Genomic DNA, 20,074 nt, shown 5'->3' with positions numbered 1-20,074 from the left:
ACACGTGCAGGTGACCGTATGGGAGATCGTACGGGCGATGAGGGATCATCCTCATCGTCGGATCCAAATAGACTGTTTACTCGTCTATCAGAATGAGCCCTCTCATTCGAAGGCTCATAGTCAGCCGCCTGACGTATATCAGGCGACTGTTCCATTCTCCCCGAGTCGGCCACTTCATCCGACTCGCATTCGTAGTCGACCTCCAAAGAGGGGTCGTATTCACGTGGTGAATCACCACGTGCACTCGCAACATCTAGTGTTGTGCGAGTGATAGACACTACGGCAGACGTTCCATCTGACGCAAGAGATAGCAATGCGTCACCCGCGGCTGCACGAACCGCAGCCGAAGGCGCAGCACTATCGTCACCACGCATGAGTTGATCTTTCATGCGATAGAATTTAAAATGTTGGATCAGACCAATCAACATCGTTTTAAAAAATTAAGCGGTCACATAGCGACCACTCCATCCAATGACATTCAGAGTGATTGTCGTTTAAGGGAAGGGTGATGTAACGGGGTGTATCGTTACATGAAATTAACACTTAAAGGTTGTTAGTTAATATATTATCTAAAAGGTAGATAATATTTGGAGGATAATACTTTATATAGTAATATTCAGAATTCTTTTCCATAAATAGGTATAGGCCATTATATCTATTTATTCCGCAGACTAATCAGCTGTAGGAGTAATCAAAGAGAGTTACAGATAAGGTAGAGATAAGAATTCTTTTACATGTTTAGTATTAGATTATATTTAAGTTAGCATTTACAAAGATAGAACAAGAGACACTTAATTATATTTGATACAGTTTTCATTTTACCCTCTTAAGTCTAGTTGTCTTAAGAGAAGTCTTCCTCTGCACGTACAGTTTACGTCACCTAACGTAAGGCACCACTCACAACTGAAGCAGTGTGAAGTGGACTTGTACTGAAACAGTACAAGTCGTAGTGCCCCGTTACAATACCTCCTAGATAAGCACGAAGTTACTTACGCGTCATATAAAAGCTAAGCAATACGCGCGCTATACTTGCATGGTAAACAAAAAATGTTCTTATTTCTTGCCGCGCAGCTGACTCACATTCGCCCAACTTATTGACGTCGAGCAGTCATAGATTTACGCAAATTTAGCACGCTTAAGTTACCGTCACACACATCGCCTTGGGAAAATTACGTATCTTAGGTCAAGAAAGAAATAAGACAACACCCATTATCCAATGTATTTACTGTTTAACCTTTCTAATAAAATACTATCAAATTGTGCTGCGCGCTCGTCATGCTGGAATGCTGTGCGTGGAAAGATAAAATTACGAGCTGTTTCGCACTTAATGCGTATCCACCGGTTTTTATTCACGTCGGTATTGCAAGTAGAACTCGATGTGAAGTTAGCGTCTTCTCTTGGGGCGCCAGTTCTGATTAAAGATATTGTCCTTACGTACTCACTCATTTTCTTTATGCTAGCACCAAAAAGCCGTCGTGGTCTCTTTATCTTGGGCACCAGCCCTTTGCGTCCGTTATCGACTGCTGCTGCCAAGCGTGTGGTGGTGGTAGACGGTGTCCGCCTTCCTTTTGCCAAGTCTGGGACCGTTTATAAGGATGTCATTGCCTACGATATGATGCGTGACGCCTTTAAGGGGCTCATTAATAAGACAGCCCTGGACCCCAAATCCATCGACTACGTACTAGCTGGCACGGTCATCCAGGAAGTTGGCACTTCTAATATCGCACGGGAGGCGGCGCTAGGAGCGGGCATACCCAAGCATGTACCGGCGCACACAGTTACGCAGGCCTGCATATCCTCCAGCCAGGCCATCTGTACGGGAGCCGAAAAGATCTTGTCGGGTCATGCTGATATTGTGGTTGCTGGTGGCGTCGAAACTTTCTCGGACGTGCCTATTCGTTTCTCAAAGCCTATACGAGAAAGACTTATTAATGCTCCCAAAGCTCTAAAGAAGGGCCCGATGAGCGTGTTAAAGTTGCTTAAGGGACTGAAGCTCTCAGACTTTGCGCCTGTTGCACCTGCTATTCAAAATTTCCACACGAGAGAAATTATGGGCTCTTCAAGTGACCGGCTTGCTACCAGATTTGGCGTCACGAGGCAGGAGATGGACCAATACACCATTGATGCCCATCAAAAGGCATATAGAGCTCATGTAGAAGGCAAATACAAAGGAGAGATCTTGCCGTACAACGGTAGCACTGAGGAAAATGGAGTGAACCCAAATTCAACGCTTGAAAAGATCTCAACTTTAAAGCCGGCGTTTATTAAGCCGCATGGTACTCACACGGCAGCAAACTCTTCGTTTTTAACAGACGGAGCTGCTGCAACATTAATCATGTCTGAGAAAAAGGCGCTGGAGCTTGGTTACACGCCCAAATCGGTCCTGAAAGATTGGTTATTTGTTGGTGTCGACCCCTTTGAAACGTTACTACTCGGCCCTGCGCACGGCATTAAGCAGATATTGGACAAGAACAAGTTAAAGTTAAGCGACATTGACTACTTTGAGATCCATGAGGCATTTGCAGGACAAGTGCTTGCGAATTTAAATGCGCTGGCTGAGCCAAAGTTTTGCAAGGAGCTGTTTGGGACGAATGAAGCTGTTGGACGCGTGCCATTGGAAAAGCTTAACACGTGGGGTGGATCTTTGGCACTCGGACATCCGTTTGGCGCTACGGGAAGCAGATTAGTGAATACAGCTTCCAACAAATTGCAACGAGAAGGCGGCAAGTATGCGCTTTTAGCGGCCTGCGCTGATAGCGGTCTTGCCTACGTCGGTTTGCTTGAAAATTATAAGCCCTAGTGTACTAGGATTTGAAGTCCACAACCGAGTTTTTAGCTACGCCTTTTTAAACCAACACATCAAAATAATCGCCATTAAATCATATTTACCAAGCAATTAGACGAGCAGTACAGCATTAATGCAGCCGTCATTCTCCGGAACATTCGTGATCTGGGCGTACTTTCCCCACACGACTTTTCCTGATGTAGTAACAAGGCCCAGCTCACTCACATTCACCTCAATAATAGTTCCCTTGGTCATGACCCCCAGCTGCGTGTAAAGTGGACTCTGTGGGTTCTTTTTAACGCCAAGAATGGCCAGCTGAAAAGTCGTTTTAAGCTCCGGATGCGTGACATGGGCTTTCTTAAAGCGCATAGCACTCGGGCGGATAAAGCGCTCGTATTTGGGAGGTTTGCGCGTAAAATTTTCTCCCACGAATGTGGCCTTGGTGATCATTCGTTTCCACGCCTTATTGCGGCGTTTGCCTGAGCGAAGCACCTTGAACATCTCATCATCAGCGATGGGTTTTACCTTTGGAATCGGCACATCCCATTTACCAGCCTTCTCCTTTCGCTTCTGCTTGACAGTGTTGCTTAACACCTTGGCGCGAGAGACTCCCTCGCGGTCCAGCAGGTACGAGGGCACAGCGCCATCTGGAATCTGGTCATCATTAGCGTGCTTATTCGTTCGTTCGTTATGCAATGCAAGTGTTTTCTTCATAGCAGCTTTCTCTTTAAAGCGCTTCTGGTTGTACAATTTCGCGCGCAGACCATGCACCTTCTGGGCAAACTGCGACCGGCGGTGCACCTCACGCGCTTCTTTCTTACGCTTTTTCTCAGCAGCGTCCATGCGCACGCCGTAACGCTTGCGGTGCATATCCATATGCTCATGCTGCGGCATCTTACTTGACTGCTAATGCGGGAGCTACAATTCTGCTTGAATGTCACGAATCAGAGTGACGGTCGCGCGCGGCTTGAATATTGCACAAAGTCTAAGCCAGTCAAACGAATCGTACTTTAGACGGAACGCGCCCGTACAGTCACCATCGTGCCGAAAGGTGATGTTACGCGCTTTGCAAGCCCGAGCGGGCTCAAAGTGGTCGTTTGCTTTAAGATCTGCATCTTCGATCTCGAAAGCGAACGAGAACGACTCGCTGAACCCTTATAAGGCTCAACCTGGCTGTCTCCAGCCCGGTGCGTGACTCGAATGTGGTCGATGCCGGTATCTGCTCACATTTTTTCGGTCTTGGCTATTGTTCTTATGGGCAGGTCTGTCAACGACGGAATTTCAGGAACGCCGGCAAAAGCTTTTCGCGTCGATGCCTAATAATTCTGCGCTCATTGCGAATGCGGCAGAAGTCAAGTACATGACTCACGACATCCCGTGGGAATTCCACCAGAACACCAACTTTATGTACCTCACAGGATTAGAGGAACCTGATGCTCATGCTGTGATGCTCAAGACCCAAGACAAGTGCTTGTATGTGCTCTTCGTACGTCCTCGGGATCCGCATAGGTGTGTGTCGCGGAACAAAAAAGCTGTGGGGCTTATAAGCGTATAAGGCTGATGTTACTAGCTGTATTGAACAGTGAACAATGGGACGGCGCCCGCATTGGCCTTGACGGAGCAAAAGATCGTTATGGTGCTGATGATGCCTATCAGCTCACTGAATTAGCTCCAGTCTTGCAAAAGTTGCTCTCAAGTCTCGATCGAGTCTTTGTGCTCAAGCCGGCCGGGGCCACATACTCACCGGCGTTTGTGGAGGCAACGAAGCAATTTCACACTAAATTTATCTCGGGAGATATTCTGGTTGAAAATCTTCGCGTTTTAAAGTCAGAAAGCGAACTGAAGCGCATGCGGTTGGCTGCTGACATCGGTGCGTTGGGATTTATAGACATGATGAAAAGCACGCGTCCTGGAATGTCCGAGCTTGCACTAGGTTCGACTTTTGAAGGGTCTATTAAGAAAAATGGTGCTTTGTGGAATGCGTTTCCAAATGTTGTCGGCTCGGGATCTAATGCGGCAATAATTCACTACTTGGCTAAACGTGACATGCTTCAAAAGCACGACTTGGTGCTAGTTGACTCGGGATGCGAAGTTGCTGGTGGTTACGTAAGTGATATTACGCGTACGTGGCCTGTGGGTGGAGAGCTATCTACGGGAAAGGCTCTGATGTATGAACTTGTGCTGGCTGTTCAAAAGACGTGCATAGAACATTTAGGCAACATGATGAAGGCGAAGGAACCGATTTCGTTGAATGAGCTGCATGATTATTCCGTCACAGTAATGAGAAAGCGCATGCTAGAAATGGGAATTTTGAAACACTCGAGTAAAACAATGTCACACGTTGCTATGCGGGAATTTCAAAAGTATAATCCAACTCACATTGGTCATTATCTGGGTTTGGACACACATGACACACCGCACATCACGCGGAGTGTGCCATTGCTTCCAGGTATGGTGATTACTGTGGAGCCTGGAATTTACTTGCCAAAGAACGACTTTGACTTGCCAGAGGAGTTTCGAGGTATTGGTGTCCGTATTGAAGATGATGTTGTGGTACGATATATTTCTATTACCTACGTTTAAGTAGATCTGTGCTTAATTTACCTCGGCTATGTAGATCACAGAGTCTGGTATTGAGATCATGACAGCCAAAGTGCCCAAGGAGCTTAAAGATATGGAGGCGTTGTGCTACAATTAGAATGCCTGTTCATGTTGCAACGATAAATTTATATACGTGGGGTATTTTTATGTAGCCTATTGCGGTTAATACCGCCAGTGCTTTTACAATGTACGATCAGGTAGTTGGGTCTGCGTTACTCCACTCCTGCAATACATTGTAATAATGCTCATTGAAGCGCTCATAATCTTGCCTAACGGTAACAACAATTCAACAAACGTGGATGAGACGGCTATGCCAATTCAAAAACTGATTACCAGCGTACCGGAGTTTAGCGATTTGTGTTGCTCGCTCAATTCGCGATAAACTTGAAAGCAGGTAAGGTTTTCCATTCATCAAAGCTGCTGGCGGTGCAATTTCATTCTACGACACAAATTATATTTAGAGGCAGTGTCAAATGTCATTTGGGTACTGTAAGCTTTTAAATACCCGATCATCTTCCCTTCGCTCAGCCCTTGAGCCATGATTTGCTTCAGCTGAACCGTAATTACTGCTCGAATCTGGCCACACTTGGCTTCGGCGGCTTTTTTTGCTTGATGGTTCTAACGTCGGGGTCGGTGTGATACTGGAAGCATGGGTCTGCATTGCATTCTGCGAAAAATGAGTAAGTTTTGCATCACGGACGCTTCGTGCTTTCGAGCTTGACGACAAAGCAGCAGCAATTTCGGAAGTTGGCTTCACAACAATACATTGCAGCCTTAATTCATCTTTTTGAACTGGAGCCAGTATCAACAGACGTCCGTCTGCAAGGATAACGACTCCAGCCTATAATCTCACCACGGTTTCCGTCATAACTACATCCCTCAAGTTTTGTTAATTATCGCACCCGCTGTCGATTATTCAAATACTTGGCAAAGGTTTGGAACGGGACAATGTCCCCATGTGTTACTGGCGTAACAATCGCCTCCAGAGGCTACATCAATAACAACATACCGAGTCATTACTATTGAAACGGATATACATAAATTCTTTAACAATGAATTACTGGTTCTTCACAGCAAGCAATAAGCGTTTTCAGCTCAGCATTGTCGATACGCTTAACTACATCGACTGAATCGAGTCTATTACCACCCGCATAGTCAGCACTTTTTTCCATCGCACCAGTCAGTCCTTTTGACCTTTTATGCCACTAAATACGCACTGTAGAGCTTCGAAAGCATCTTGTTTCGCCATTGAATAAGGCTGTGATGGAGCGACATCCGTGGTGCTCACGCAATCGAAGAGGTACTTGGACGACTTGTAGACGCTAAAAGCTACCATTTTTCGAATTTAGTACGATACCCGGGTACGTAACTCAGAATCTTGACCAATCCTATGCATTCCCGCCATAAAGTACGTCAGTCAAAACGAAAATGACAACCCCAGCGCCGCGAATCCAGCGTCTTAGCACGGAGGTGATTAATCGCATTGCGGCTGGCGAAGTAGTGCATCGTCCTGCTAATGCAGTCAAGGAGCTTTTAGAGAATGCGCTTGATGCGGGAGCAACGCACGTGACAGTGACAGTAAGCCAAGGAGGTCTTACATTGCTCCAAGTTCAGGATAACGGTCGAGGCATCCAGCGCCAGGACCTGGAGATTGTGTGTGAACGCTTTACAACTAGCAAATTAAAACGATTCGAGGATCTCAAAGAGATTCAAAGTTTTGGCTTTCGAGGCGAAGCCCTCGCCAGCATCTCACACGTGGCACATGTGACGATCACGTCCCGAACGGCGGATCAGCCTTGTGCTTACAAGTGCGTCAAGGCGTCAAATAATTTTAAATTATTACAAGCTTGCACAAGTATTAACTCTTTTTTTGTAGAGCATCGTATCGTGATGGTAAGCTGGTGGCAAAGAGACTCGGAGAGTCAAAGGATCCTAAGCCATGCGCGGGAAAGGACGGCACGCAGATTGTGGTGCGTATCTTAGCCAACACGTCGAGCCATTAATTGTCTAATGAAAATGCTCAATCACTCGTTGCGTGCTCTTTTATAGGTCGAAGATTTGTTTTACAATTTAAGTACGAGAAAGCAAGCGCTCAAGAATCCATCGGAGCAGTATGGTCGCATTCTGGATGTGATACAGAAGTATGCAATTCACTATGGTGCGAAAGGTGTTGGATTTGTATGTAAAAAGGTAAAATGATTGCAACGGATGAGTGTCTTATGAGTTAGTTTGAAAGCTTTACGTGGTTGTGTTTCGCTCTCTACAGTATCGTGAATCGTCTTGCGGTATCAACACTTCCCAGAGCTCCTCGCAGTTGGATGCAATTCGCACCATCTATGGAAGCAAACTTGCTGCTGAATTAATGGTGTTTGAACACAGTAGAGATGCAACCGTTGGCTCAATCAACTTACAGCGTCAAGTCTGTGGCTTTATCAGTAATGCCAACTACCAGTACCACATGCAGATTTTTGTATCTATTGCAAATGCGTTTCTTTCCTGACTTTCTGGTGTTGTGTTGCAGTATAAAGAAAAGCAGCGTTATTCTATTTATTAACGACCGGCTCGTTGATTGCTTATCACTTAAGCGGGCTTGTGAATACGTCTACTCGCTCTTCTTACCGAAGAATGCCCATCCATTTATTTATTTAAGCTTAAAGCTCCCACCTCGCAATCTGGATGTAAACATACATCCGACCAAACGAGAGGTGCGCATGAGCTGAAATATATACTAGTAGCTTTCGTTCTCTTGAATAATTAACTTATCGTTTAGCATTTGCTTTTTGTTGTTGCAATGTCCTGTAGGTTCACTTTCTTCATGAAGAAGATATTGTCGATTCGATAAGTCAAGCACTTGAGAAACGATTGAAAGGCAGCAACGAAAGTCGACGATTTCTCGTTCAACCAATAACCGCAATGCTAGACGTCTCACTATCAAGCAACAAGGAAACATACGCAAAACAGCAGCGCAGACGCAAATGTGTGAAGGAAGGAACAGAAACTACAACAGAAGCAAGCAAAGCGAGTATAAAGAAGTGTGAAAGTGGGAGTGACGACGAAGTTAATCGATCCACCGACTCGATCGAGGTTGATCTCAGTGAAAAGGCGACGCCACCTTCCAAGAAGTACCAACCAGCTTTGGTAGTCGAACATTTATACCATGTATCAGATCGGGAATCGTAGATTCATTGCTAACCGATGCTGTGTGAATTTACTTATCAAAAGGCACCGCAGCGTTTGGTGCGAACGGACCATCGATCGAATACTATTGACAAATATCGTTTTCTTGAGTCTCAAAGAAGCCAACTCTCGCAGTCCACTTCCCAGGAGACTCGAGGCAATACCGACACCACCTCTTACGAGATTCAAAAGCAAACTAATACTTGCAGTCGAGAAATCTCCAACTTATCTTCAAAGAGGAAATTATCGATCATTCAATCGAGTGGAGGTAAGACTTGTATTTATAAAGACGTTTGGTACGCGACTTTTATCGCACTTTGCTGTTTCAACAACTAGAACCTGAACCAGAGGCCGACAACGATCGTCAAGTTAACCAGAAGAATGCACCGAGTCCACAAACATTATCAAGCATTCAGAATTTACTGGCTTTGATGCGACAAAAGAAAAACAAGGCACTTGGTCAGGTACAATCTATCGAAACCACTCGAAAAATCGTGTTTTTTTTTTAAAAATCTTTATCTCGCTAGCTCTTTCGTGAACATAGTTTCGTTGGTGTCGTGGACAAGCACTTTTCGCTATTGCAATTCCGCACGAAGCTTTATATTGTGCGACACGATGTCATTGCGTACCACGTGTTCTATCAACAGGCTCTCGAGCAATTTGGTTCTTCACGGCCAATTCGGCTGCAGACCCCGTTTCCAGTTGACAAATTGGTCCTCGAGGCCCTTCAAAATCCTCGAAATGGCTACGACGAGGAAGATGGACCGAAAGAGCAATTTGCGAGTGAGATCAAGACGTTGCTAAGTGCCAACGGTCCGATGCTCTTCGAATACTTTTCGCTCGAAATTGATGCTCAGGGCATGCTACGGACACTTCCACAGCTGTTAATCGATCATGAACCGTCAATTCATTCCCTCCCAGAATTTGTATTTCATCTAGCAACCGAAGTGAATTGGGAAGAAGAGGAACCATGTTTTGAAAGCATTGCGCAGGTCCTGGCACGCTGGTACGGCGAAATGCGGTACCCTGGCAACGCCGAGCGCGAAGCCCTAGTGCTTGAGCACGTCTTGTTTCCAGCTACTAAAGCTTCATCGTTTTGTCCACCCAATGAACTTAATGATACACAACTTATTACGCCTGCGGCATGCCTGACCAATCTCTACAAAATCTTCGAGCGGTGCTGAAGAAGCCATCATTAACGAGAAAGCCATCTTTAACGAGAAAGCCATCTTTAATGTTGAAGCTATTTTCAAAGAGGAAGCCATTTTTTTAACGAGGAAGCCATCTTTAACGAGGAAGCCATCTTCAACGAGAAAGCCATTTCCGCGCTATCATTGAATACCATAACAATAAACTACTTAATTATTTCCGTAATTTAAGCTTAAATAAACTATGCCGAAACTCGGACTAAATCGAGAGCGGCGATTCCCCTCACTTCCATAGCGATGAATGGCAACAAGGCGCACTCGGTGCACTTTGATTCGTCCGTAGAGACTGAATTAGGTAGCGGTCGATCGTTAGCGTTGACGTCTGTGGCTGTCCCTGCGGTTGCGAGTGACAAAGCGCCGGGGCCTGCCGCGTTCCTAACGAAGCGCAATAGTGTCGTGCGCAAGATCATGATGCAGACAATTGGCGAGCAGTGCGAGGATACGACACTACACGCGGTGCAGAGCTTTGTAAGTAGTATCGAGAATTACTGTGCCTCGACCGAGAGCTTAATGAGTCTTGGGAAAGCATTGTACACGTCACTTTCGTTGGTATTTGTCGTGGACGAGTCCATGCGCGTGATTCTCTGGAATGATTACGCAGTGAAGCTCTGTGGCTACTCTCGCGATGAAGTCGCGGGCCGTAACTTACATCACGACCTGCAGTATCTCGTACCTCCATCAACAGCGACTGTACTGGCCAATGCATTAGCTCATTGCATCCAAGGATCAGCCGTCGCGAGTGTAAGACTCGAGTTTATTACAAGAAATCAGACAAAAATGATGCTTCTTGGATCGTGTAGTCCGCTCATAGGGAGTTCCGTACGAGCAGAAATGCTCGTGGTGGCCCAGGAATTCACCCACTTACCGTTTGCTATGGTGAGCTCCGAGGCCCTTGCTGCCACACCAGCGGTACTAAATCAGACACAAGAAACACGTACGTTAAGCTTGAACGAGTAGTAAAAAGTTGATGTAACAAAAAGCTTAATCGTTTGCTTGTAACGTATAGCTACGGAAAAGTCCCTGGTGACAATTGCAGTACCTTCGGTACCCGTTGTTGTGCAAAAGATGCCTTCAGTCACAGCCTCGGTACCTGCTGTCGTAACGTCTAATGCATCAACGATACCGGGCTGGAGTGAGATTGCCCCGAATTACTCAATCGAGTGTGTTCTTGGACAGGGAAGCTATGGACAAGTCGTGCGTTGCAAACACTTGCCAACTGGCGAAATTGTAGCCATAAAGAAGATTCAAAACGTATTTTCCGACCCCATTGATGCAAAGCGTATTTTACGTGAATTGTGCATTTTGCGGCAATTGCGACATCCAAATATTGTGCAAATTCGTGAAATTATTGCGCCCGGTGACATGAATCGCTTTCAAGATTTGTTTGTAGTGTTTGAGTACTTGCCGTCGGACTTGGAAAAATTGCTTCATTCCCCTCAATTTCTCACGGCAGAGCATTTACGATGGTTACTACTGGATCTACTCAAGGCGCTTAAGTACATGCACTCGGCCGAGATTGTACATCGTGACTTGAAACCCGCAAATGTATTGCTCAACCTCTCGCCCGTTGCCATAAAGATTTGTGACTTTGGCTTAGCCCGTGGACTCTCATCGTCCGCGTCAACGACAGGGCGTAAACGAAAGCGTCTAAGTGATGGATCAACGCTTGATGAAAGCACGCTACAGGGCGTGGGTGTACACCCACGAACTCCCGCTGGTCGCATCAAGCGCCAATTAACAGAGCACGTGGTCACGCGTTGGTACCGTGCTCCTGAAATTATTTTTCGGGACCACGATTACTCTGCCGCGATTGACGTGTGGTCGGTAAGTACTACTACATCTCGATGCACCTGAGCGCTAATTTCGAGCTGGTGCTTGTCTTTATTAGGTTGGTTGCATCTTTGCCGAGCTTTTGAGTATGCAAAAAAGTAGTGTGCCGTCACATTATCAACGCGAGCCGCTTTTTCCGGGCGTGTCTTGTTTTCCTCTTAGTCCTGGCGCTGGACAAGTCGCGCTGCCACAGGATAGCCGCGACCAGTTAAATACGATTCTAGACGTGCTAGGGACGATGGAGGAAGACGATATTGCAGAGATTGCTGACCCTGACGTGCAGTTTTATTTACGGAGTCTACCACCTCGACCGAAGCGCAATTTGCAGGAAATGTATTCTGGTGCGGAACCAGAAGCGATTGAGCTACTGACGTGGATGCTCAAAATGAATCCTCGTAAACGTGCAACGCTGGATGAGGCCCTGTCGCACAAGTATTTGGCCAGCATTCGATCGCTGGAAGAAGAAATTGTCGCCCCTGGAACGATTCAGCTCGAATTTGACGAGAAGAAAATGAATGTGACGGAAATTCGTCAACGAATGATGTGCGAAATTCGGTTTTATCATCCTACCGCGGGCACTGCCGCTGCAAAATCACAGCCTGCGGTTGGCATCACGAGCAAGAAGCCGAAGCAAGGGTGAGACTCACAGGAGGACATGCTAGATAAAAAAAACAATTTGGTAATTTTTGTGTATTGTTATAGTCCAAGTACATTTACGCAGTGTATTAGTGCTGGAAACTGGTGGGCACGTAAGCACTTTGTTGTAATTTTTGTGTACCGTTATTAGGTCTGTCACTAGTAATCAGCCATCACTTGCTTAAGAAATGCTCTTACAGTGCAACATCGCTCGCTGCCATAGTTTAAGCAAGATGTTGCTTCACTCCTCGTTCATTTAAAACAAAAGTTGCCATTTCTAGCATGCTAAAACAACCCAAGAAATTGTACTCGTGGGCCTTTCTAAACTGTCTATTTATTCATCGAATGCGTATCTCCCAAATCTTACTTCGGCGCGCAACCACCAGTGACTTTCCAGCACATGGTGCTCGCGTATATGGACAGCAAATTCACCATCGTCGCCCATACAATCGCAAACGCAAGATACCCCGCAGTTACAATGCCCATGACCTGGCTCGTACCACCCGTACGCTTCAACTCCTGAGTCTCCGCTCTTTGACGGGGTAGCAATGGTAAGAATGCTAGGGACAAGAGCTTCATACCGTAGCACATCCAGATAGTAATCGTCACGTCCCGGCGAACCAACGTCGTGTCGGATTGAATGTCCTTCAGCCACACATGAAATTGACCGTTTACAATCTTTGCCATGGAGCGGCCAAACGGCGTCGTGAGGTTCGTTGTGGCAGTCAATAGACCATATAAAGCACCCTCGTGGCCAGGCTCGGCAAGCTCCACGACGACATACGTGGCAATCATAAATCGAATGCCATCAGGAAGGTATTCAATCATGGGCACACCAAGCCAGAACCACTGGTTTCGGACGACATTCCAGACGGTAAACATTGTCATGAAAGCGTCAATACTCAGAGCTCCACACATGGTGACGATAGTAATTGTGCGCCAGTTCCAGTGAAGACCATACTTGCCAGTCAAAGCTAAAGTGATGGCGTAGAAGATCGTACCCACGATTGTCATGAAACTATTGTTAAAAGGTGTCGCGTGTACCCAATACAATTTAATGTTGCTTGAAGACACAATGTTGAAACTATTAAAAACACCGGAAAAAAACTTGTAGGCCACAATTTGGTAAATTGCCCGCTTTTGAAGCAAGCCCCAGAATGACGCCATGTACTCCATAAACGACCCATTTTTTGTCACACGGTTTTCATGAAGCAAAATCCATGAAAAAAAAATCAACGGGGTGCAAATGAGTCCCGTAATAAGCATCAATTCCTGGAACGAGAGTGAAAAGCTAAACGAGCCAGCGTACTCCTCTCCATTCATGAAAATTGCAATCACAGAGGCCCCAATGGCCGTAAAAGAGGTTTTTATCGCGTACACGGCTGTCTGGATTCGCCCACGTTTCTCAATATGTTCACGCTGCGCATACTCGACTACCATGGCATCGGCGGCAACTTCACACATGAGGTAGCCAAACGATGCGAGCATCATTGGCACGACGTACTTGCTGGCAGAGCTGGGGGCATGGAAGTTAATGCTATTGATCTGTGCTTCGGTCCAGTCGATTTCATTGATACGGTGCATTGTCGAGTCGCCATAGTACGGATCTGGAGTTGTCATTGCTGCCATAATCAGCAGAATCGCAATGCAAAAGACCCAACCAAGAACCATGTAAGGGCGACGACGGTAGCCCAAGATGGGAAAGCAGTCGCTTATGACGCCAAAAAACATTTTGTAGCACCACGGAATTTGCACTAAGACTGTGGCCGATACGACTGTCGTGCCTTCTGCGTTTAAATATCCCTGGAGGATTGGGTAAATGACACCAGGGATGATGCCAGTTAGGAACCCGACACCTGCGTACTGAGAAAATAGCCCAATACATTCTCCTGACAATAAAGTCAGCAGCTTGCCGTCACGCAGTACCGTATCTTCTAGCTCAAAAGTGGGCGGCTTTGCAGGAGTCAGGTGGTGAGCAAAGGTCGAGTCGTTTTGATCGTTACATTTACCGCTCGGACGCTCCATAAAGATTGAAATTTTAGTCTCATCGGCCATCGTTGCCTATAGTTTAGAGAAAAGTTTCACTTGTGACCTCATTTGACTGGCTAGTGCTGCTTGGATTTCCGACGGCGGCAGAAATAGCTGACGTTTACTATTAAACTGAATATCATGTCCATGTTAGCTTTCTTTCGTACCTTTAATGAATTGCCGGGGCTAAGTGGCCACTGTATGTTCAAAACAAAACGTCAATGGAAACAGTCCCACGATGCAAATGTTGCGACGAGCGCAGTTGCAGACTTGACAACGAGATCACAAAATTAAGTCAGATTCACCTTTCTTTCGCTAATTTTCGATAATACAATTAAGTTAATCGACACAAATAGGGACTAATGCATATTATACTTCGTCAATAGAACCAACAAGTATGCTGCGCATAATCTTGAAACGTGGGTTTACATTGACGCATCGAAGGCGCAACGAGGCGCTGCTTTCAGATGTTTCCATCGTCTCTAGCCTCCTATCCAAGCCTCCTTCAGACGATAGCAAAGGTCTAATTCGACTTGCAAAGTTAATGGCGCAGAAGGGCCTCTGTTCTCGGCGCGAGGCTGAAGAATACATTCAAGCGGGTGACGTCGTGGTGAATGGCGAACGCGTACAGGCAAAGTGGCTTAAGGTGCCTACAAACACCGATGTCCGATTAGACTTTCAAGCGCAAAGACATCAGAATAACAAGATTACGCTGGTACTGAACAAACCCTTGGGCTATGTCTCTTCGCAGCCGGAGCTGAATAAGACACCTGCAGTTCGACTACTCACGTTTGCGAACGAATGCCACGAGTTGAGTCGAATGAAGCCGAAACAGAGAGTAGAGCCTGTTGCGTTATGGAAGATGGCGGTCTGTGGTCGCTTGGATGTCAACTCGACCGGCTTGCTTTTGTTTACTCAAGACGGAACGATTGCAAAACAGTTGTTGGACCCTACAAGCGGTGTTGAAAAAGAGTATCTCGTTCGATTAAGCGTCATGCTGGACCCATTAACGGATGAACTTCGTCGAAAGATTGAGATGTTGCAAGCAGGCGTAACTTCGGACGAGGGTATCACATACCGTGCCAAGTCCGTGGAGGCCCTTAATGCAAATCAACTGCGACTAGTATTAACAGAAGGAAAGAAGCGACACATTCGTCGAATGTGTGAACATGTCGGACTGCGTGTAGTAGCACTAAAACGCGTTCGAATTGGAGGCGTGAAGCTAGGATCGCTGCCAGTTGGCCAATGGAGATATTTACAACCGAAGGACAGGCTCTTGAGTCTGGATTGACTTGCAATAGCGGCAAACAAGTGTTAGATTGAAAGAATTTGCACCTATAGAATGTCATTTCGGCAAATAGTATCAATCTACTTAATAAGAAATCAGATATTTGAGTGGGAGCGCGTCAAGAATTTATCTTTATATCTCCTTATTTCGACTCGTTTTCCTCTCCTGTCTGAAAAGAAACGTGTGGTTACCCTCAAATTTGATGGCAATTTTACCTTAATTTTTTGATTCTTTAGTCCTCTTAATTTCCAATTAATATAAGGGAACCGTAAACATTTTCTCCTAAGATTCATAACCATCGAATTTGAAGGAAACTTCATCGAATTCATATGTAAATATAATGGCAGATCAGATTTTACGTAGCTGCTCTGACACCCAAATTTGCAAGTGAATCTAAAATAGTATCTTTTGAATATTTAGATGCAGATCAGCTATTTGCGCATCACCCTTGCCACTCATTTCTAGATTTCCTTTCCTTGTGTCACCCGCAATGTCTCCAAAGTCCATGCTCCATTTATTACTGCGCGACTTTGTCAGTCTACTTAGTATCTTAGCCTTGTTGGGATGTAGCGAGACGACCGCAGTAGTCGCCAGCGCTGGGGCAAACCAAGCGAATCGAGGCCTTAGACTGCCGCATATAGGAAATTCCGCCTATACATCTGCTGATGTGGAGGAAAGGACAAGACCACCGCCATCACTGGTGAATTCGCTGCTTACGGATGCTATCCATTCAAGCCAGCATTTCATAGATCCAATTATCAACGCAGTAAATAGGCAAAAAAATGAACCGTCAGTGAAAGTGCAAAAGGCTATAGCAAAGCACATTGAAACGATTTTAACCACGGATTCTGGCAAGGAATTTGTGGCAAAGTGTAAAGAGATTTCAGCCAATGCAAATTTAGCTTGGCCTCCAACATCAGCAGTCTCTCAAACTCTCGACCCCTTCGTGACGGTCGCTCAACTCGTTTCCATCGTTGACGAAAGAATACCTAAACTAATTAAGAGATTTGCAGCCATGGATAATAATGTTGAAAGGTTGGCTGAGTCTGCCCAAATGTTTATAGACGAGCTCTTTGACCATGATCAAGTCGTGAATGCTGCTGTTATGACCGACCTCGAAACGCAACGTACGGGTTACTGGATCTTCAATGTAAATAGCAATGCCGCCGAATCTGTGGCTGCGTTACCCACTGTGAAGAAGTTACAAGAGATGTTGCATATTGAAAAAGTAAAAGCCGGCGTTTTCGAATTATGGCTGGAACGATTGCAAATTCAGATGAAACAATTTCACAATGTACTGGACGATGGGACCCTGCTCTTAAGTCCGCGTGATCAATTAGTGAACTGTCACCGGTGGCTCGCCCAGCAGAAAGCCATTATTGAGTTGGACATTCTTCGTCACGTGAAAGCCGAGTTCCTTAATATTCCAGGCCAAAATGACGAAGGCTTTGTAGAAGTAGCGACACATCTTGTGCAAAATGAGATTTATCGGAACACTAACCGAAAAAAACTAGTGATGCCTATTTCAAAAGATAAAAAGTTATCAATGGAATTGCGAACGCTAAAGGAAGCGAAACGATTGGTTGACAATTTGCAATTTCAGCTAGTGGGGTCCAACATTTTGTCTAGATTCAAGGTTACGATTACAGATTTAACAAAAGAACTAGAACAAGCCGTGCATTTGCAGGTAGCGCAGAATTTTAACCCTTTTAGAGCAAGTTCAGGTGCCCGTATCGTAAAACAATTGTCATCCACGTCAGCTGATGTTTTGATGGCAGAAGCAGAGCTCCAAATTTCAGTGTCCGCATCAAAGCACAAACTTCAATTGGAGAGGAGGCGTGTAATTAGGAATCGTGTGTTAAGCATACTCGAAGATAGTAATAACTCGGGCGTTCTGATGAAATTGAAGGACCGTAAAACGGCAAAGTTCTCTGCCTTGCGCGATGAATATTCAGCTACACTTTTTGATGCTCTGGGACTATCCCCGACGTCACCAGAAGGAGCCTCGGAAGCAAAGTTGTGGTGGGCTTGTGCTGAGTACGATCTCCGCGAGTACGGCATCGATCAATATGACGAATTTCTCACAAATGATTTCGGTAATGATGAAATCAAGATGGCGAGGAGTATTTTACTAGCCAATACTTATCCACAAGACGTCTCACTACCTGCTAGACTCTTGCACACCATGCTGTCAAATTGGGGCCATAATGTCAAGACCTTGAGATGGTTCGAAATTCGTAATGTTTTAAAGGAATTAGTTATAAATGCTAAACATCCTCCGGATAGTCCAGCTTTTGCATGGTATGTACGCTATCAAATCGACGACTGGTGGGATCTGCTTTCGTTACGCACGGAACAAGATCATATTATTTCCGCAGTTGTAAAAGATATTCCACTCTCCGAAAGACTAAGTGTTGAGGCTGCTGTACGCAGTTATTTAGATGGCGGACAATTTGACGACGTTGTCAAGGCACTTAATTTTAAACACTCGACGCTGCAAGGATTTTTAAAAGATAAAAAATTGGAACTTCTCGTCCGCATGCTTGATTGGATGAAAACTGTGGACATTTCGATAGTTTTAAAACTTATGCAATTGTTGAACGAAGATAAATTTCAGCTCATGTTGTTTGATGAAGCCTTGTGGCTGAGGTGTACACATGTCCATGCAACTCGGCGCAAAGATTTAATGGTTCTCTACATTGATAATTGGCTGGTACATTCGATCAAACTAAGACGTGACGACACTTTAAAGAGCGAAGTCGGTTATAACATTCTCTACAATTATTTGGTCGAACTAGTCGACGCAACCCAACATAATTATCACGCGTTAAGAAGCGACACGGTGCTCCGAGCGCTGAAGGAACGTGTTCAAGCTCAACAACAAAAATTTCTATCTCTCCCATTCCAACAGATACCCAGGAATGAACAATTCGTAGCACCGTCCATTCGTGCTTCTAAAAGACACAAAGTTAAAGGATTCACGGAATCATAACAGAATTAATTCAAACTTTTTCTTCCGCAAGGCATCACTCCCTCAAATTCTAGAACGAGATAGGCACCTCCGCCTCTGAATGCCAATACATTTTGTATGCACCTTGTTGCGTATATTTGGATCGCAACTTTCAATCTATCTCAATCTATATTGCTGCGACTTTAACGTAGGCGTTGCTCGCAAATTCTACTGACACGATTCATTATAGGGGAGACAATTGGCAATGTCGTATCGGATGGCATCTTTACAACAGTCCAAACGCTCCAAAATATGTCATCAATGTTTACGAGAGCATCACTGGCGTCGCAATGATTGCGGCTAGTCGTAGCACAAGAAGACGCAAACCGAAGGTCGTGCAAGTACATCTGCCATTGCGAAGCAGGTGTGACTGTTGTGCAGCTATAGGCGCAGCCGGTTGTATGGCAATTCATGATACTGTTTCCTGACGGAAGCTGCGATAGTGTGGAGATTCATTAATAATCTACAAGGCGTGATAAGAAGCATAAAAGAGCTTTCATTATGCTGCTTTTTCTTCTTGCAGTCCCTTCGGGTATCGTATATATTCCAATCAGATTGTCTTCACGGACGTCAGCAAAAGCCGCATTGTTGTTCTCATAGCAAATTTTAGTCGTGGCTCGCAAATAGAGTGTCAAATCTGCATTGTCACTCTCCATATTAGATACGGCAGGTGTCGGATACACGCCGGCGATTTCTGTGGATGATCCTGTCGCTAAGTAAAGCGCATCCAACAACACTATTTGTAACGGGCTAGAGTTGCCCTAATGTTACACAGTCCCCATTAAGTACATTTGGTACTTAAGGGGATGGTCAATTACTAAATAATAGTAATTAGACCCAACACTCGGGTGTGGTGCACATTTGTGACCAACCCTTGTGGATGTGATGCACATGGGTGCATTCACATTAGGAGGGATGACGCCCAGCGTCATCCATGATGACGGCTAGCGTCATCAGTTACGCGAGGTATCTATAAAGATACGCTCGCAATACATATTAAATGATATCTATAGAGATATCATTTTAATTGGTAAAAATAGGTATTTGTATTTAATTCTATTAAATATAAATCAGTCTGAAATTTACTACCTACTTGGTAAGTGCGCACGAGGAGACGGATTACCGCTCCCGTGACGTCACTTCACCAGAGTTCTTAGTGTGTTGGGTGAGGTCGCTTGCGCGCCCACCACAACTACCTCACTGCACGCAAGAGAAGCAGGTGCAAACCGCTTCCTCGCTGTGCTAGGGTGTGTGCTAAGTAGAGCGTGGCCGCATTACGACGTGCCCGCCTACACTTGGTAGCACTTGAAATCCTTCCCACGACCCGCATCTCTGCGTGTGTACGTGAGGATGAGCCTCAACATTGATTGGGCTCATTTTCCCCACCTCTCCGAACATCATCGGGAGGTGGCAGGGCTAATGGCGCAGGGACTTGGTGAACAAGCCCTGGCCAGGCTCCTGGGTAGTCCTCCTGAGCAACATGTTGCTCAGTTGGAGCAGTTTGAGGCATT

At 45.5% G+C, this 20,074-nt stretch overlaps 9 protein-coding genes across 9 annotated transcripts; 5 read left to right on the top strand and 4 right to left on the bottom strand.

Annotated features, from left to right (window-relative positions):
• Positions 1 to 1,327: 1,327 nt before the first annotated feature.
• Positions 1,328 to 2,800, top strand: CCR75_002431 (uncharacterized protein; the record flags this gene model as incomplete). The annotated part of the gene is made up of 1 exon (XM_067960528.1): positions 1,328 to 2,800. The coding sequence occupies one exon, from the start codon at positions 1,328 to 1,330 to the stop codon at positions 2,798 to 2,800; it is 1,473 nt and encodes a 490-aa protein (XP_067816293.1).
• A 96-nt stretch (positions 2,801 to 2,896) lies between these two features.
• Positions 2,897 to 3,679, bottom strand: CCR75_002430 (uncharacterized protein; the record flags this gene model as incomplete). The annotated part of the gene is made up of 1 exon (XM_067960527.1): positions 2,897 to 3,679. The coding sequence occupies one exon, from the start codon at positions 3,677 to 3,679 to the stop codon at positions 2,897 to 2,899; it is 783 nt and encodes a 260-aa protein (XP_067816292.1).
• A 160-nt stretch (positions 3,680 to 3,839) lies between these two features.
• On the top strand, positions 3,840 to 6,647 carry CCR75_002429 (uncharacterized protein; the record flags this gene model as incomplete). Its single annotated transcript, XM_067960526.1, has 5 exons — positions 3,840 to 3,972; positions 4,048 to 4,294; positions 4,369 to 5,338; positions 5,403 to 5,825; positions 5,892 to 6,647. 4 exons carry the CDS (start codon positions 3,840 to 3,842, stop codon positions 5,481 to 5,483), a joined length of 1,431 nt encoding a protein of 476 aa, XP_067816754.1. The 3' UTR covers positions 5,484 to 5,825; positions 5,892 to 6,647.
• On the bottom strand, positions 5,580 to 6,722 carry CCR75_002428 (uncharacterized protein; the record flags this gene model as incomplete). The annotated part of the gene is made up of 6 exons (XM_067960525.1): positions 5,580 to 5,655; positions 5,728 to 5,825; positions 5,892 to 6,227; positions 6,289 to 6,375; positions 6,448 to 6,523; positions 6,604 to 6,722. 6 exons carry the CDS (start codon positions 6,720 to 6,722, stop codon positions 5,580 to 5,582), a joined length of 792 nt encoding a protein of 263 aa, XP_067816755.1.
• Positions 6,723 to 7,440: 718 nt separating this feature from the next.
• CCR75_002427 (uncharacterized protein) lies at positions 7,441 to 12,361 on the top strand. Its single transcript, XM_067960524.1, has 9 exons — positions 7,441 to 7,576; positions 7,653 to 7,837; positions 7,908 to 8,091; positions 8,189 to 8,831; positions 8,900 to 9,027; positions 9,091 to 9,740; positions 10,071 to 10,705; positions 10,778 to 11,595; positions 11,660 to 12,361. The coding sequence occupies exons 4-9, from the start codon at positions 8,582 to 8,584 to the stop codon at positions 12,239 to 12,241; spliced, it is 3,063 nt and encodes a 1,020-aa protein (XP_067816760.1). The 5' UTR covers positions 7,441 to 7,576; positions 7,653 to 7,837; positions 7,908 to 8,091; positions 8,189 to 8,581; the 3' UTR covers positions 12,242 to 12,361.
• Positions 12,362 to 12,600: 239 nt separating this feature from the next.
• Positions 12,601 to 14,292, bottom strand: CCR75_002426 (uncharacterized protein; the record flags this gene model as incomplete). The annotated part of the gene is made up of 1 exon (XM_067960523.1): positions 12,601 to 14,292. The coding sequence occupies one exon, from the start codon at positions 14,290 to 14,292 to the stop codon at positions 12,601 to 12,603; it is 1,692 nt and encodes a 563-aa protein (XP_067816761.1).
• A 370-nt stretch (positions 14,293 to 14,662) lies between these two features.
• On the top strand, positions 14,663 to 15,556 carry CCR75_002425 (uncharacterized protein; the record flags this gene model as incomplete). The annotated part of the gene is made up of 1 exon (XM_067960522.1): positions 14,663 to 15,556. One exon carries the CDS (start codon positions 14,663 to 14,665, stop codon positions 15,554 to 15,556), a length of 894 nt encoding a protein of 297 aa, XP_067816762.1.
• A 487-nt stretch (positions 15,557 to 16,043) lies between these two features.
• Positions 16,044 to 18,545, top strand: CCR75_002424 (uncharacterized protein; the record flags this gene model as incomplete). The annotated part of the gene is made up of 1 exon (XM_067960521.1): positions 16,044 to 18,545. The coding sequence occupies one exon, from the start codon at positions 16,044 to 16,046 to the stop codon at positions 18,543 to 18,545; it is 2,502 nt and encodes an 833-aa protein (XP_067817073.1).
• Positions 18,546 to 19,018: 473 nt separating this feature from the next.
• Positions 19,019 to 19,219, bottom strand: CCR75_002423 (uncharacterized protein; the record flags this gene model as incomplete). Its single annotated transcript, XM_067960520.1, has 1 exon — positions 19,019 to 19,219. The coding sequence occupies one exon, from the start codon at positions 19,217 to 19,219 to the stop codon at positions 19,019 to 19,021; it is 201 nt and encodes a 66-aa protein (XP_067816756.1).
• Between the last annotated feature and the right edge of the window lie 855 nt (positions 19,220 to 20,074).

The sequence above is a fragment of the Bremia lactucae genome, linkage group LG4 (genome assembly GCF_004359215.1).
Source record: "Bremia lactucae strain SF5 linkage group LG4, whole genome shotgun sequence".
NCBI classification, from domain to species: domain Eukaryota; phylum Oomycota; class Peronosporomycetes; order Peronosporales; family Peronosporaceae; genus Bremia; species Bremia lactucae.
This window is presented reverse-complemented; position numbering and strand designations above follow the sequence as displayed.